The sequence below is a fragment of the Oncorhynchus keta genome, chromosome 8 (assembly GCF_023373465.1).
Source record: "Oncorhynchus keta strain PuntledgeMale-10-30-2019 chromosome 8, Oket_V2, whole genome shotgun sequence".
Classification (NCBI taxonomy): Eukaryota; Metazoa; Chordata; class Actinopteri; order Salmoniformes; family Salmonidae; genus Oncorhynchus; species Oncorhynchus keta.
This window is the reverse complement of record NC_068428.1, coordinates 23,174,221-23,191,763: the sequence shown is the minus strand read 5'-3', so window position 1 is coordinate 23,191,763 and position 17,543 is coordinate 23,174,221. Positions and strand designations below refer to the sequence as shown.

At 41.6% G+C, this 17,543-nt stretch overlaps 3 protein-coding genes across 3 annotated transcripts; all 3 read right to left on the bottom strand.

The window, feature by feature from the left end:
* Positions 1-262: 262 nt before the first annotated feature.
* Positions 263-2,535, bottom strand: si:ch211-51e12.7 (uncharacterized protein LOC336335 homolog). The gene is made up of 3 exons (XM_035775141.2): positions 2,360-2,535; positions 2,042-2,164; positions 263-1,580 (listed from the first exon to the last, which is right to left on the bottom strand). Exons 1-3 carry the CDS (start codon positions 2,530-2,532, stop codon positions 1,490-1,492), a joined length of 387 nt encoding a protein of 128 aa, XP_035631034.1. The 5' UTR covers positions 2,533-2,535; the 3' UTR covers positions 263-1,489.
* A 4,343-nt stretch (positions 2,536-6,878) lies between these two features.
* On the bottom strand, positions 6,879-8,739 carry msgn1 (mesogenin 1). Its single transcript, XM_035775372.2, has one exon. It carries the CDS (start codon positions 7,636-7,638, stop codon positions 7,159-7,161), a length of 480 nt encoding a protein of 159 aa, XP_035631265.1. The 5' UTR covers positions 7,639-8,739; the 3' UTR covers positions 6,879-7,158.
* Positions 8,740-9,560: 821 nt separating this feature from the next.
* Positions 9,561-17,450, bottom strand: LOC118387037 (flap endonuclease GEN homolog 1). Its single transcript, XM_035775138.2, has 13 exons — positions 17,213-17,450; positions 16,751-16,952; positions 16,391-16,567; positions 16,081-16,191; positions 15,889-15,962; positions 14,373-14,458; positions 13,758-13,908; positions 13,576-13,612; positions 13,383-13,463; positions 13,125-13,255; positions 12,941-13,002; positions 12,097-12,237; positions 9,561-11,489 (listed from the first exon to the last, which is right to left on the bottom strand). Exons 1-13 carry the CDS (start codon positions 17,371-17,373, stop codon positions 9,997-9,999), a joined length of 2,907 nt encoding a protein of 968 aa, XP_035631031.1. The 5' UTR covers positions 17,374-17,450; the 3' UTR covers positions 9,561-9,996.
* Between the last annotated feature and the right edge of the window lie 93 nt (positions 17,451-17,543).

Sequence of the window (17,543 nt, the reverse complement as noted above, 5' to 3'; positions counted from 1 at the left end):
TCCCATACGAGTTCTTGGTCCTCCAACTTCATCTAAGCAAATATGACAATGTGACCTTACATTCATGTCAAGGTATGCATCAGTGTTGCATTATATATGTGTATGTGTGCAGCAAAAATATAAATTGCATTAAAACTGATTCAAGAAAATTCATTCATAATGTGCTGTTTGTGTTTCAGTGATAATTCAGCAATTGTCGGAGTGGTACCGTTACCATAACAACAGCAGTGTAGCCACTGTGTAACTTTATAGTATAATAACATTGTTGTCCATTCTCTTTATTAAATTACAGTCATGTTGTGTCAAGTTGACTCTCAGACTTGGACTTTAAAAAAACAATAAAAAGAGCAGTTCAGTTAAGTTTTACTTTTATTTTTGTCCTTCACGACTACGTCATAGTTGTTACTGTTTTCCAAAAGTACATCCACAAATCCACAAAGTTATGTCAGTTACAGTAAGTATAACGTATGATAACACTTCAAAACTTAACACACTGAATAGTAAGTATCTTAGACTAAACTGAAGCAATTACTTGTTTCGTAATTTGCTTTCAAATATACTGTAAATGCTGCTAGTATATATACTATATATTTATTATATTATTTCAATATAATATTAATTTAAGTTCTTTAGTCATTCCACAATATAGATTGCTGAACACAAACATGAATTGTTCCAAATAGCAATATGCATTAACTTAAAATAGCTGCACATGAATCATATAAAAATGTCACGTAAAATAATCATGAATACTTGACATGAAAAATATTGTCTTTTCACTTAAGAATGTGTACGTGAGTCTAAACAGCTTTTGCTGTAGTTGTGTACTGCTTGGTGAAGTTGTAATACAAAAGTATATCCATGTACCAAAAGGGAAAGTTAGGGAGGTCCAAGGTGTAAGAAACTAGTGCTAGTAACTGGTGCTTGAGGGCTGTTGCACCTTGCTTTCTTTCTTTCTTTCTTTCTTTCTTTCTCTCCTTCTTTCTCTCCTTCTTTTCTTTCTCAATCACACACAATGTGTAATTTCTCTTTTTATTAGGGTCAGACATTCCTTAAGGTTCACAGAGTGACCACCACAAGACCACATGACATCTAAGGGATTTGAATATCAACATTTATCATCCCTTTGGGACTCTTTTTAAAAATCATATTTTTATTCTCTCAATACTATACAACTTTGTCCTAATACCAAGAGCACATTTTTTTCTAATAACAAAAGTTACAATGAAAGTGAGAATGCCTTTTTGTACTGTTAAGGTCTGAGGCATTTAAGTGTCCACTTGTTGATTCACATCTTCTCCTCTGGTATACGATATCAATATCCAGATATTTGGCTACAGGGTGTTCCATAAGAATGTTTAAAAAGGGGTCTTCTTTTTATGACACATATTAAGGTGCTCTTAGCTCAGTTTAGCCACCCCAGCCCAGTAGGCTCGCTGCTATAGACTGTAAAGCTCTCTGTTACTGTATTATTTTTGGGCAGGCTGCATTAAAACCGTCGGCCACCAGGGGGCCCTGGCCACCTCTGGCCTCTGCCAGGTGGGGGATGATGAGGAGGAGAAGCTGGTCCATTGTGGTAGCTGTGTAAAAGGATAAAATCACACATTGGATTCTCGTGCTCTGCCACCAGGGTGTACACTCTGATAGCAGTGTGTACCCCCTCTCATCTCTTCCACTGCACTGGAGGGTCTCCCCCTTTCAGCTACTCACTGTGTTGATCACAAATCTCTTTCATGCACTATTTAAAACTGTGGGTCCAAAACTTTGAGCAGTGTTTAAGATTTACGAGGATTTATTCATGTTTCCTTAACCTTTTTTTCCCATTGTTATTCACCATTTGATGCTATTTGATTAACCGTACCATTGCTAAGCGCGAAGAAGATTAAATGTGATTCACATCAATTGAGAAAAAGAGTCTGGGAAATTAGAGGGCATAGGGAAGAAAGAGGAGACAAGCTGTATGTGTTATAACAGAGCTGTAGAGAAGGAGGGAGGGAGGAATGGAGTGAGTGGTTGATGTACATGTTAATAAACATCTTACCCTCTGGGGCCCCTGGGGTGGAAGTGGCGTGGGGGACCGGGGGACATGCCTCTTCCTCTGGGGTGTGGGGGGTGCCCTCTAAAACCAGGGTGGCCCAGGGAGGGAGGCGGAGGGGGGCCGTGTCTATGGTGGGAAGGGTTCAGGGAAGGGTTCAGTGATTTCAAGAGCAAGTTAAAAACACCAACTAACACCAAGGACATTATATGATTTGATTTATGATTGTTTATCAATAATGAACTGATGAACACACTTGATAACATTGTGGATGGCAACTTATCTACTGAATGACTCATATGTGGCTATACTGGTAGGCTTTACCTGTGCATTGGTGGGTAGGGGCCTCTCAGGTGCATGGGTGGGGGTGGAGGAGGACCCATGCCCATAGGTCCGCCTCTCCCTATAGGTCCACCTCTCCCTATAGGTCCGCCTCTCCCTATAGGTCCGCCCCTTCCCATAGGACCACCCCTCCCCATCGGACCGCCCCTTCCCATCGGACCGCCCCACCCCATCAGACCGCCCCTCCCCATCAGACTGCCCCTCCCCATAGGCCCGGCCCTCCCCATCAGAGCGACCCTCCCTCCTCTCCTGCCCCTCATGTCTGGGTACGGCCGCATCCTCCCCATCCCTCTCCTGCAGGCATATAGAGGCATCATGGGAGAATGAGTCATTTGGTGTGAGTCAGACGCATTGGGGAAAAACAATAGAAATGTGAAAATGTATTCCAGAAATAGCATGTGAATACCTGTCATTCATTCAGCTCCCTGGCTTTGACACAACACTGATACCATCCCATGCATACAGAAGCATCAGTTCCTTACCTCATGGGTCCAAACCCATTCATGTCCCCACCCCGTCCTCTATCCCCCCTGCCTCGTTCGGGTGGGCCAAATCCTTTCATCATCAGGCCCCGTCCACCATGCATGCCTCCTCGACCAATCCGGAACCCCTGGTCACGCCCTTTGAACCCACCACGACCCCTGTCGAGATGAAGAAAGGGACATATGTTACATTCTACATGGTAATGATGACTGATCAATAGCAGCCTGAGAAGATCTAGTCACATGACCGACCTCGATTTGTTTTCTGATATGGGCTCCTCAGACGCATTTTGGGAAGTTTCTATGTTGTCCGTCACCTGCTCTGTATCTGCATCCATCTGATAACACAAGGAAAGAAAGACATCATATGTAGTGGATTACAAAGCAATGGTTACCACAGTCTTCTTTGAAGGAAATTTGGTTACACTGTCTTAAACGCTGCTTCAAAGAGCTTTAAGACTGTCATAACAGTGACATGACGGTTGTTATAACAGTTAGAACAGCTGATGTTAACTTACGAGCATAGTCACGACATGGATAGCTGTACAGTATATCTAGGTTTGCGTAAAGTTCAACATTTCAACCTGAGCTGGAAGCTTAGCCTTGAGCTGAGCCTATGACCCCTCCTCACATGGGATGTAATACATTCTGGGTATGTTATACATTATACAACCTTGCTATTGTGTGTAAATCGATCGTACAACAACACTTTTAGGACGTCATCGCCTTTAAGCTGTCATGTAATCTACCATCTGTTCAGAGTGACAGCCTTTTAACATGTTCAAATTAGGTCACATGTCGATAGGCCACACAAGCTTCTACACAATAGAGACCCTACAGGAGTCTCACACATTATTAAACTATTGTAACTGAAGCAGTGATTTCAACACTGTTGTTGGTAGAAATAGAATTTCTAAAGGATGGAAATAGAAAATACATGCTTGCTAAATACATACCTCTTCATCGTCTTAAAAAATTATTACTACAAAAATTACTATGAAGGAAATGTTACTGTATGTTACTAAACTGTATTTTTGTTGGGTTTTTAATTTGACAGAACATGTGTTGGAATATGAAATATTTGAAGCAATACACAGACCACAAGAACGTCCTGTTTAGTTATGTAAATTAACCTTTGAATCAGCCAAAGAACAATGTGTGAAACATTATTGTATATTTCTAAGTCACATTTGAGAGTTATAACTAACAGATTTCAGTGAATGAAGAAATCACGATGACACTGGAGGAAGAAAAAGGGACAAACTGATTTTTGTTCAGTACTAAAACTAAATAAATAAGTGAAAAGATCAATTAAGTGTTGCCTACAGCTACAAGGTAATCAAGCATGATGTGGACAAATGTCAGCTTCTCTCTTCGATCTGAAGATGGGGAGAGGCGAACTGATTAGCAACAGTACACAGTACAGCACAAGAGCATTCTGGGTAACTTCTTTCATGATGAGTTACCAGGATCCATGTTCAGTATAGCAGAGAAACCCCCAATAATAAGCCTTTGATTAAAGGTTATTAGATATCTAGATATCCATACTAAGGCTTGTGTTTATGGACTTTGGGGGAGTAAAGAGCTTGAAAGTTCCCTACTTCAGTCGTGATCCCTTTCAGTCAATGGTTGAAACCTAAACCTGGACATTCGTGGAGAGAGTGCCAGTTTATGGCTGGGCAGAGTTGTGCATTGACTGACTGAGCATGCACAAACGAACACAGAGAGAGTGAATCCTAAGCCAATGAGAGCTTTAGGAGTTAGGCACGGTGGCTGCATGGAGTGAAGCTGGGGCCAAAGCTAGCGGTCGTGAGAGATTATTTATAGTGCCAAGGCCTGGGCCTATTGTAAAATGTAGCACTTGCACCCTTGCAAGGCTGGAGTGGGGGAAATAAATGAGTGGGGGATGGGGTAGGCTATGAGACAGAAGACAGGGGGTATACATTTTGGGGCGGCAGGGTAGCCTAGTGGTTAGAGCGTTGGACTAGAAACCAGAAGGTTGCAAGTTCAAATCCCCGAGCTGACAAGGTACAAATCTGTCGTTCTGCCCCTTATCAGGCAGTCAACCCACTGTTCCTAGGCCGTCATTGAAAATAAGATTTTGTTCTTAATTGACTTGCCTAGTTAAATAAAGGTAAATAAATAAAAATACACCACAACACAGCTGATGAACAATCCACATGCCTGGAGCTCCAGAACAGCCTGCACAGTGAGGAATCTCGCTACTGCATTGTGGGGCGACATTTTAGAATATACCTCAAGGAGGCAAGATGTGGGGTCTTTCTGTCCAGAGGCTTGTGATATACTGTGGCAATTGTGGGAGATATAAAGCTGATAATCATGGAGTTTCTGATTTATTTGTGTGGAAATTCATCCCAATATTTTATAAATTCTTCATTAATCTGTTAATCTATCCTGCAAACACAAATGATATCCAGCATCAAAATTACAGTTGAGTTATCATCAGTTATTCAGCATTTAACTTCAGGTTATGGACACCTAGGGAAACAACATTTGTCAAAGGCAACTCCTTCAATTCAATACTAGCAGTTCAATGATTATAATTCATTACCCCTCAAAATAACTGCCACAGGTCAATAAACATGGTGTTATTTCCAACAATAGCCTACATAACTGGTTGTCATTGTTTACATGACAAACGTCATGGAAATATACTAAACATAGCTGCAGCTGATTACAAATGCCATTACCTATACCCACAACCATCAAGACTGTGACCATGAGAATCTAAAATTAATCGAAGGTTAATGTTTTATTTTTTCTTCCTACTGAAAAATGTGTATAGCCTTTATTAATTTATTTTAAATAGTGCACAATGTTCCTTCTGCACGACTTCACAAACTCAAAAAGCACAGTACCATCATCTGTGGAATGCTCACATCACTTGGTGCTTTGGTGAGGATATAAACAGGGAAATATCCTCCATTTATCAACAAAAGCTGATTAAAAAGTCGGCTACCTTTCTCATGTCTATAATCGTTCCTTCGACAAGGTTGTCTGAATCACAGTTATAGCGAAACAGATAGGTGCAGTGGTTGTTCAAATCTGGATGGAAATATTAGATAAATACTGAGGTCTGGATTTAATAAATAGAATCATGTTGCTGTAAAATATGCAGAAGCAATGGCTTACCTTAGAAGACTATTGAGGTCCAGAAATACAACTAAATATAGATACTTACTCTAAATAAAAAGAAAATATAAAAATATTTGCAAATAAAAGATGTAAAAAAATATTATCTATACCCTGTCCTTATATTTCGATTTGAAATGGCGGCATCAGCGGAACCGATTACATCTAAGGCTCAGATTTTTTGGCAAGAATACGTTGTAGCGAGAGTAACGCCCACAGGAAATAGAGTCGCTTTCTGATTGGCTAAACCCGCTGTCCTTGTAATACCCGTTTTGGAATTTGCATCTAGTTATTGGTAGAGGAAACATTTATATTTCCAACCAATGTTTGGTGAAATGTACAGAAAGCTAAGACTAAAGATTAGATATACACTGAGTATAACAAACATTAGGAACACCTTCCAAACATTGAGCACGAAAAACTCAGCAGCTTTGCAGTTCTTGACACAAAAGACTTGACACATTTTGTGTCATGCCCGTTCACCCTCTGAGTGGCACACATACACAATCCATGTCTCAAGGCTTGAAAAGCCTTATTTAACCTGTACCCCCCCATTCATCTCCACTGACTGAAGTGGATTTATCAAGTGACATCAATAAAGGATCATAACTTTCAGCTGGATTCACCTGTTCCGTTTACGTCATGGAAAGAGCAGGTGTTCTTAATGTTTTGTATCGTCAGTGTATGTCATGCAGACCTATGCTTTGCCTGTGTCATTTGACGAAAACATTGCAAATATATAGGACAATATTGGCGTAATACTAACCTCAAATATATGTTTGAAACCTCTCCATAGTATTTGAAGATGATGGACATCACAGAGTTAAAAGAAAATAATATGAATCTGGCCCCAAACGTGTTGTATATAAGGTTTGTTTAATCCATGTCAATAATGTAAAACAAGAATGGCCTATTCACATACAAGAAAATTACATGGTCAAGTCAAGTCCCCACATAATAACACTTATTTACATCAGATGAGGGGCAGAACAATTCTAAATACAATATGAGAAATTAAGTTATCACAATTAACAATCCAAAAATAGTTTTCCAAACACAAAAGGTTTGACAATGGTCCACACCTAATACCAAATAGTTTGGCCCCGTTACGCATCATTTAAAACGTGGCCATCTTTCAGCACATCATTACGCGTGGTTGAGGATGTCCGAAAGTTCATTTATATACTCAATGGTGTATTTGAGAGTTTGAATTTTGGTCAGAGGTTGTCCCCTTTTACTGTAATCTGGAGGCAAGTAGTCGCGGAGCTGGTGCAAAGCTTCTGCTAGGCTCCTCATTCGCATCTTCTCCCTCTCGCTCGCCTTCATGCGTCTCTTGGTCGACATCTTCGGTTTGATTTGTTTCAACGTTGCGCACGGGGTTGGGCTGTGTCCTGTTAAACCATAGGATACATTTCCGAAGCTCTGATGCCCAGTTGAGCTTGAGGACATCTCGGGCGAAGAGCACATTGAATCGAATGATGATTCTGGTGATGTGGATTCAAGAGAATCATGCCCGTTCCCAAAAGCCCTTTCCTGCGTCTTCCAATCCCATTCAGAAAGCATTTTTGAGGTAACAACTTCAATGTCACAGTCCATGTTAGCAATATCCTCAGACACGCTCTCCATACTGTGACCTTGATGATAGGCTATTCGGGCAGCTCCGTGGAGAGCAAATTCTGAAAAGCGGTTTGGGAAACCGTTTTATATGGACTCAGCTCTCTGTGGTTTATGAGTTCACAGCTGAAGCGAAAGTTCAAAGAAAACTCAAGTGCTAAAATGTGACTTACCCGAAGGACGTCGTTCGTTGTCACGGAGGTGCCAATAAGGTGAAATAGACGGATAATGTGTAACAGAATGAAAAATAATTAGATTTTCTTTTGTGGGAAATGGCTCTTTAGATGGGCACGACAACAATTATCAGTTTGATGTGATCTCTCTAATGAAGGAATGAAAGGAGATTGTTACATCTGGGCTTTTCACACCTCATTAACAGGATGGGCAACGTGTGTCTAGGTGTACTCCAAAATATAGAAGATAAACAAGACAAAAACTTTTTTAAATATACTGAACAAAAATATAAAAAGGCAACATGTCAAGTCCTTCTGTAGCTCAGTTGGTAGAGCATGGCGCTTGTAACGCCAGGGTAGTGGGTTCGATTACCGGGATCACCCATACGTAGAATGTATGCACACATGACTGTAAGTCGCTTTGGATAAAAGCGAATGCTAAATGGCATATATTATATATATTATTAAGTGTTGGTCCCATGTTTCATGAGCTGAAATAAAATATCCCAGAATTTTTCGAAATGCACAAAAGGCTTATTTCCCTCAAATTCTGTGCACACATTTGTTTAAATTCCTTTTAGTGAACATTTCTCCTTTGCCAAGATAATCCCTCCACTTGACAGGTGTGGCATATCAAGAAACTGATTAAACAGCATGGTAATTACACCAAATCAGTTGTTTTTTAAAATATATTTTTTGACATGTTTTATGAGCATTCATATTTGTACTGCTAAAGTTCTTAAATTGGGGACAGCAACAGGCCACTCTAAAATGTGCAGTTTTGTTACACAACACAATGCCATAGATGTCTCAAGTTTTGAGGAAGCGTGCAATTGGCATGCTGACTGCAGGAATGTCCACTCGAGCTGTTGCCATAGAATGTTAATTTCTCTACCAAAAGCCGCCTCCAGCATTGTTTTAGAGAATTTGGCAGTATGTCCAACTGTAACCATGCCAGCACAGGACCTCCTTCACCTGCAGGGTCGTTTGAGACGAGCCACCCAGACAGCTGATGAAACTTCTGGAGTATTTCTGTCCATATAATAGAGCCCCTTTCTGGGGAACTTATTCTGATTGGCTGGGCCTGGGCCTATGCCCTCCCAGGTCCACCCATGGCTGCGCTCCTGCCCAGTCATTTGAAATCCATAGATTTAGGGCCTGATTAATTTATTTAAATTTACTGATTTCCTTATATGAACTGTAACTCAGTAAAATCGTAGAAATGGTTGCATGTTGCGTTTACATTTTTGTTAAGTATATAACGGTGCTAATGTTGTGTCTGTGTGAGGTAGACAATGACAGATAGAAAGTGAAACCTGAAAGAAACATAATTTTTACGCAACGTGAAGCTAAATCTTCAGAGAATAACTAAGTAAATGTTTAGAAATTACTTATATTTGTCCATTAGTAGGAAGTATTATCAACAAATTAGCCTAGCCAATAAAGTCCTGCTGTCTGAAATCGATGCATGCCAATACGCACGAGCAAGGAGGATGCAGCTGTCATCAGAGCTGGGTAAAACACACTAACCTGGCAGCTCTTTCATGTCTGAATAGGTGTGTAACGGCTCACTAATGATCAAGGGGGAGCAAAACGTGCCAGGTCATAAAACCGCGCTCTACTGCTGGTGGGTCACTGACGGGCGAGAACCTTTGCGCCCCTCTGCCTGCTATAGGAAGCAACACGTCGGGAAGTTTATGTGGTTATTAGTACGGTGATGCTACTTTCATTCGCTTACAAAAGCTCGACCTTTGCGCAAACGAAGGTCTAAAAGTTATTGTATCTTTATTTGGTCAATGATTGTCTCTTCCTTTTGGAGAGCCTTGTTGTCCAAACTTTTACATTTTGCGCATTTGCATCAGTACCTTAGTAGTCCAATCATTACATGAGAGCTGTGGAATATTCAAAATAAATACAGAAAAACATTTAAAAGTATAGGGTTTTATAAAAATAAAAATGCCCTCTCACTAACTGCATGAGTAAATTCTCCATCTCCTACTGTAAGTCCATTAAAGATATAGCAGCAGAAAACTACAATTGTGTACATAGAAGACAAAAAGGAAAGGCCAATATCAAAGGTTAAAAACACACTTACTGAACAAACTAGATAAAGTTTTGATAGAATACTATTAAATAATAATATTAGGAAATAGTATTTATTTTTTTCTGTCCTAACACCTCTGCTATATTACATCACTCATTTCAGGAACTTCAGCTTCACCCTCTCTGCCAATGGCAGTGGGCTCTTGCTGCAAATCACTGAGTCATCACCATCAGACATAATCACTGGGGAAACGGGGCTTGGAATGAACACAATGTCATCATCAACTCTAATTGGATGAACATCCTGACACTTCCCTATGGTAGACACAGAGCTGCCTCGCATTGGTTGTTCACCCATACTGGCAGACACAGCTCTAGGCCTGAGGGGCTGGGCTGTCACTGTGTCCCAGGCTGCCTTTGTAGAGGTGCTGGGTTTGGAGGTGGGTTTCAGTGAATAGTCTGTGAGGTATTGGCACCTGTGCCTGCTTTTGGGTTTGACTTTGGCCCTGCTCTGCCCTCCTCCCCGACACTGGTTCTCTGTGTCACTGTCCTCACTCGATGAACACACTCTGGCACACACACTCTTCTTGGTTTCTTGATGTAACTTCATGTGCCTGTCATCCCGACCAGGCTGTGTGTCGCTAGGTTCAGAGTGGCTCCTTTGTGGCAGAGCGGAAGAAGATGAGATGGCCTTCTTTACGAATCTGTACTTCTGTGGAGGCTTTGGTTCACCGGCACCATGTTGTTTAGCCCCTTGTGTTTGTGTTGCTGTGACTGGGCCTGTTTGTGTTGCGTTCAATGAGATAGGTTTTGAGATGTGATGAGCAGGTTGAGGCTTATGGAGCAATGCAATGCTCTGGTCCTTATCAACAAGTGTGGCTTTCTTGCCACACACCAGCGGCTGTTCTGATGGCTTGGAATCATTGCCGCTTTTAATGGGTATCAGTGCCATTGGCTTGGGGCCACTGTTGTTAGAATCAATTAAATAAGGGGGTGCTGCTGACTGGGAGTTTACGTGTATGATGGTGACGTCATCATTGTCCGCCATGTTCACAGACTTGCATGTGTTTCTCATTAGGACCCTGTCCCTCAGCGAACACTCTGCATAACTTGGCCCTGGTACGGCCTCTGCTGCTCTGAGATCAGTAGAGGGGCCCAGTTTTGTGATCCTTTCTTCGACACTATCATTTGTGGTTTGGAGTGACTTGGGGTCAGTGGCAGTGCGAGCGCCAGCAGCCTGCGGGGGCGGGGAGGACGTGAATGACTGAGACTCCCAGTCGATGTCACTCAGGTGAAGAGCATCTATCACCACGGAAACAGATGGAGAGGAGGCCGCTGCTTCTGGAATCTTCCCAGAGGAAGTGAAAGACGGAGGTGACATCACTTCCTGTATCTGAGGTCCAAGACGTACTTCTAAGCGGGGATGGTCTTTACCAGGATCCAGATGCTTTTTTGGAGACTTTGACTCTGGACCCTCCAGGACCAACACTGAGTTGTTACTTGTTGTAATGGTCAGTGCTGCTGCCATGGCAGAGGGTTGTTGGGTGTTGTTGTCAGCAGTGGAATTGTGCAAAGACATCTTGCCCAGGAGGTCAGAAACATCACAGTGATCCGAAGGCTTGTCTTTCTTACCCTTTGGTTTCTTCTCTGAAAATAAAATGCATTAAATATAAGAGACAAAATGGCTAGATACAAAATCCACCATAACAGTGTCTCCTCAAGTCCAAGTACCCTTGGTTGGGGCTACCCAGTCTACTGTGGGAACCCCTGCTCTACAGCTCTGAGCTACAGGGGGAGCCAGCCCCAACCTGTCTAAAGTGACAGCAGCTCCTGTGTGACAGACACCTCTGGTGCATCAAAGCCTTGATGTGAGGGAGCGGAGCTGCCATACTCTGCATGTCCAGGTGTCAGAGGCCCTATAAGAGAGACTCTGAAAAACATCGCAAAGCTCCAGGTGCCTTTGATCCACACCCTGTCTGAGTTAAGTAGTGAGCAGTCGTTGGGCCTGTTAAGTTTAGGGGCGTCCCGTTTCTCCCCAAGGACAAATTGAATACGGTTTTAAAAACGAGGTATAATTTTACTTCAATAAAGTATATCAATATGTTATTGTCAGTCAATATCAGATCAGAATGTCAATAATTTAAAATTAATTAACATTCATTGTATTTTCATATCAATAACATAAGGTTATTTAATCTGAATTAAATGTAAGCAGAATACATTATGTTCTCCAGCCATAATATGTTGACCTTACTCTTGGTCTTGTTCTCAGCCTTCTCCCTGAGGTACAGCTCCACCACATGTGGGTAGGCCAGGCGGAACAGAGCCTCTTCCTCCACCGTCCTCACCTCGTCCTGGCTGTCCTCAGGGTGGTCCTCAGAAAACACATAGTGATCTGCAGGGAGGATATCATGGAGGAAACACATTTTTTTTTTTTTTTTACAGACAAAAAATATGAAAAACATTTCAAACATTAACATTTTATCCACTCTTTTGTGTAAAATGTATCATCTGCTGAATCACCATACAGATGCCAACCCCACCCCCCTCAAAATAATAATAATACAGATTTGGGGATGTTATTTCAATAGTTAGCTCAGGCCCATAGAGGACTGAAATATCAGCTGAGGTTGTTAGTGGGGGGGGGACTTTGATATGACAGTTTTCCCAGCCCGGGAGGAAGCCATTTTAGCACCTGATGGTGTTGTGGCTGTTCTGTCACCTCTACCCCCCTCTGAACCCCACCTCACAACAAGTCACTAACAGACAACATGGAGACAGGCAGAGAAGGCCAGGTTTAAAGAGACTCTGCATAGGTCAACACAAGACTATCACCCTAATCCTTACTGACGTAACTCTGCTGTCATAACAGGAATACAGTACATCAAACAGGTACATGGTAATAAGAGGTTTGGAAAAGTGTGATTCAGATGGCTTGGAGAGTACAATACAAAAAAACACAGAATCTATCATAGAACAAAAACAATGGGGGCAATGATGATAATATAAAGAGGAGGAACATCCCTCATTCAGAAACATACTATTTTTTGAAAATGGAAGGCTTCATAGGAAGGACTGTTTCATTTGTTCAAACTGACCTGGCTTACTCCAGATGATTTCAAAGCTGGCGATTGCATTCCTTACTCTTGGCTTCCATATACTGTTAACAGGGAGGATTTTAAAATACAATTTAACATGTATTATTGTGAAACATTTATAGCCACAGTGAGTAACTTCCATTTTTACACTCAGAGGTCCATTGGAGTGTGAATTGGACCGTACCGTAGAGGTTTTATCAGAGACAATGTCGCTCTTCCATGTTTTCTGTTCATCAGCTCAGTGTACGTCATCAGGACCAGAACCTTCTCACTGGTATAGTGTTTAGGCCACTCCATCTTATTGTACGCAAAGTTCTGGAACACAAAAAAATATATTACAAGTTATTTGACTAACAGATAAATTAGGCAATACATGATTTATTAATTGCATCTGTTAAGAATGACCTCTTATTTTAATCAAAGTACATTTTTGAATGACTACCTGCATTAATAGCATGTTCGGTTTCCTCCATTTGAAATTGTGGACAGGCTTGTCTTTGTCTACCAGAAATTCATTTATGATCTGAAATGCAAAATGTCCATACATGAAATGACATCCTTATCTTGGCTTGTATATTTTACACATGATATTACACAGATTCAATAACATAAGATAATAACTGTATTTACTTTACCTCTGTAAAAGGGAATTTATCACTTGCCAGTGTTTTCCTGAAAACAAATCAACACCATATTCAGATATGTAAAGGAACAATGAATGTTTGTTCCCCTTTCAATTAAAATCAATAAGCAATATTGTAATCTATGAATGTGTATATTATAGGAATGAGTGAATTTGGTGCAAACATGGTCTCACTTCCTGATGCTGGCATCTGTTGAAGAGGCCTGTCGTGTCTGTTCACAGCAGTGCCAGTGACAAGGACACTGGTAGTCATAGTCTTGAGGGTCACAGAAGTGCTTGCTGTCACACAACACACAGCCACTGCGCTCGTGAGCCTTGGCTGACCCTGAGAGAGAAGGAGAAAGAGATAAAAGAGTATGATGAGAAAGAGAGAGAGAATGAAGAGTGTGATAGAGAAGAACATAACAGTGGTAATAGTTTGTTAGGAGATGGTTAGTAACCGAAAAAGGAGTGACAGACAAAATCAGAGGTCAATTCAGGGTGACTGGACTGATAGGCTACAGCCCCAGATAATCATAGCAGATACCTTTGATCAACCATACAGAGACATTTAATACTGATCTCCACTAAGTACACTAACTGTAATTTGGCACTACAATGCTGAAGACGTATTAGCAAACTAAAGCGTCTCACATGTAAGTGCCTTCATCATCACAGTATTTTAGTTGGTCTTGATCAACAACATGCAAGTCGCGTCATCCCGGAAAACCCCTCCCCACCCTCCCGATTTACACTTCTTATCAGGACAAGGGGCTAAAGTGAGTTTGACGGAGGGCCAAAGTCACTCACCAGGATGGCGACACAAATGGCAGTGAGGGACCTTCTTTAGGACCCACTCTGGCGCAACCACGCCCTCCTCCCTCCACTGGCTGAATCTGTCATGGAAGAGGAGACGGTACAGGATAGGCATAGACTGTTATATCATATACAGTGGGGCAAAAAAGTATTTAGTCAGCCACCAATTGTGCAAGTTCTCCCACTTAAAAAGATGAGAGAGGCCTGTAATTTTCATCATAGGTACACTTCAAATATGACCGACAAAATGAGGGGGAAAAAATCCAGAAAATCACATTGTAGGATTTTTTATGAATTTATTTGCAAATTATGGTGGAAAATAAGTATTTGGTCAATAACAAAAGTTTATCTAAATACTTTGTTATATACCCTTTGTTGGCAATGACAGAGGTCAAATGTTTTCTGTGAGTCTTCACAAGGTTTTCACACACTGTTGCTGGTATTTTGGCCCATTCCTCCATGCAGATCTCCTCTAGAGCAGTGATGTTTTGGGGCTGTTGCTGGGCAACACGGACTTTCAACTCCCTCCAAAGATTTTCTATGGGGTTGAGATCTGGAGACTGGCTAGGCCACTCCAGGACCTTGAAATGCTTCTTCTCTGCAGGCCATTCACTAGGTCCCCCCATGTGTTTCTGGGATTTTTGCTCACCGTTCTTGTGATCATTTTGACCCCACGGGGTGAGATCTTGCGTGGAGCCCCAGATCGAGGGAGATTATCAGTGGTCTTGTATGCCTTCCATTTCCTAATAATTGCTCTCACAATTGATTTCTTCAAACCAAGCTGCTTACCTATTGCAGATTCAGTCTTCCCAGCCTGGTGCAGGTCTACAATTTTGTTTCTGGTGTCCTTTGACAGCTCTTTGGTCTTGGCCATAGTGAAGTTTGGAGTGTGTTTGAGGTTGTGGACAGGTGTCTTTTATACTGATAACAACTTCAAACAGGTGCCATTAATACAGGTAACGAGTGGAGGACAGAGGAGCCTCTTAAAGAAGAAGTTACAGGTCTGTGAGAGCCAGAAATCTTGCTTGTTTGTAGGTGACCAAATACTTATTTTCCACCATAATTTGAATATACATTTATTAAAAATCCTACAATGTTATTTTCTGGATTTTTTTCCTCATTTTGTCTGTCATAGTTGAAGTGTACCTATGATGAAAATTACAGGCCTCTCATATTTTTAAGTGGAAGAACTTGCACAATTGGTGGCTGACTAAATACTTTTTTTGCCCCACTGTACATGTTTGCATAAGACCTCATCATCACCATTCTGTATTGTCGCCTCATATAAAACATTTGATCTCAAATCCAAAATGCTAAAGTATGAACCAAAATAAAAGTTATAGCTTCACTGTCCAAATAAATACATATGGGAGTGTACATGTTTGCATAAAACCTAGTTAAAACTACTGGATTACAGACTGTTTAAGTTTCTCTATTTGTCTCTCCACTTTTTAATCAGTGTGCTGGAGGGTGAAAGAAAAAGGAATGTTTTATATTTTTAGTTTCTTACCTTTGTAAAAGTGTTTGTCCTTTCAATGTCTTTATGAGTTTTAGAGCTTGCTCTTTCCCAACTCCTGGTATACCCTTGTGGTAAGAAAACAAAACATGTCATAGTAACAAAAACAAAAAAGTTATTTTGTATATATGCGTGTTTTCACCCCTAGAAGCCGATCTCGACATTAGCAGTCCCCCTCCCCTATACCTTAGGAATATAATCACAGCCCAGAAGGATGGACAGACCCACGAGTGTCTCCCTGGCTAGCTGCAGCTCTGTCTCCACCCTAGAAGTCCTGTAACAATCCACCTGTGGATCCTACAACAGCGGGAATGATACAGCAGGGATTCTTTTCTTGAGCATTCAGACAGAAACCTACAAGTACAGCATTTAGAGATTGGATGCATCCACTAGAGGTTCATTAACTAAATCAGAAGTTTGAATACTTCTCTCTTCAATGTCACATCCCTTACAAATGAGATGTAACATACCTAATTTAAATAAACAAACACATTACCTTGGTGTTCATGTTGAAGTTTCTGTAGACGGTCTGCGCTCCATAGAGAAAAGCGTCCCCATCGTTGGTGATGCAGCCGTCTACCAGGCCCTGGGCATCCAGAAAGGCACACATGGCCTCGGCCTCCCCTGCCGCTGTCACCCAGGGGACACCCAGACAGTCCAGCATCTCTGCACACTGGAGGGAAGAGAGAGATGGGTAGTGGGTGCACACAGATTATCTCTTAAAAACACATGCATAATACTTACTTATGCTTCTCTACACATGTTGTATGGATACGAAGCTACACACACAGCCACTCAGAAAGACACACACACAGCTTTAATTCAATGACTGATGCACATCATCCCAGCCACCCACCTCTCTCAGCACAGCATTGAAGCGACCCCTGTTGGTGGTCTTTGTAGTTTGTTTTTTAGGGGCTGACTTGTCGGACCACCCAAATCTCATGTCTGTCCTCTTGCTCATGGTCTCTGCTTTGAGTTTGGGGGCCTCTCCCTCCATGACAAAAACTAGCTTTACCCCAATCAGTGTAAGAGAGGAAACTCTAAAAAACAGATTCCTGAAAGAGAGTAATAATATCCATAATTCTCATTACAGAGAGTTGTTGTTCCTCTGCATAAAAGGGATTTAATTCTGAAACAGCAGACCATTAGTAAGTCGCCCGATTGATGTATCGTGCACATATATAGTGCAAATTAGTAATAAGGTCGGTTGTTTCAGATACATAATGTGAAATAGGATCAGGTTTGAATGCCTATGCCTCAGTGTCAGAGTTGAATAAAAAAAACATGTGCATTTGGCAATCTCTGCACATACTACCGGAGGTGAGGTTTGGTGACTTTCCCCATCATTGCTTGGACGTGCTGGGCCTCGCAGACCCACAGGCTAAGGTCCACGGCCAGGGTCTTTCCGGTGAGGCTGTACAACGGCACCGACTCCCGAACCGGCCCCAGAATGGACCACAGGTCGTGCACACCCATCGCGCAAATCGTTGTTTAACTTTTTATAAGCAAAAAGTTAAAAAATGATACATGTGCAGTGTTTCACAAGAAATGCACTTTGTTGATCACTTAGTTCTTTAATTTAGCAGCACTTCCCGCTAAAACAAACACGCTTCCGAATCCAACCTCCTTACTTCCGGCGGTAGTGT

Coding starts and splice junctions, on each gene's coding strand:
- si:ch211-51e12.7 (XM_035775141.2), bottom strand. CDS start 2,532: ATGGGAAGGGGCGGTCCGATGGGGAGGGGTGGTCCTATGGGAAGGGGC. Junction 2,165..2,359: donor CCCTACCCACCAATGCACAG/GTAAAGCCTACC, acceptor TTCCCACCATAG/ACACGGCCCCCCTCCGCCTC. Junction 1,581..2,041: donor CACCCCAGGGGCCCCAGAGG/GTAAGATGTTTA, acceptor CCTTTTACACAG/CTACCACAATGGACCAGCTT.
- LOC118387037 (XM_035775138.2), bottom strand. CDS start 17,373: ATGGGTGTGCACGACCTGTGGTCCATTCTGGGGCCGGTTCGGGAGTCG. Junction 14,459..15,888: donor GGACAAACACTTTTACAAAG/GTAAGAAACTAA, acceptor CTTCCATGACAG/ATTCAGCCAGTGGAGGGAGG. Junction 13,003..13,124: donor TCTCTGATAAAACCTCTACG/GTACGGTCCAAT, acceptor CCCTGTTAACAG/TATATGGAAGCCAAGAGTAA.
- msgn1 (XM_035775372.2), bottom strand. CDS start 7,638: ATGGAGAGCGTGTCTGAGGATATTGCTAACATGGACTGTGACATTGAA.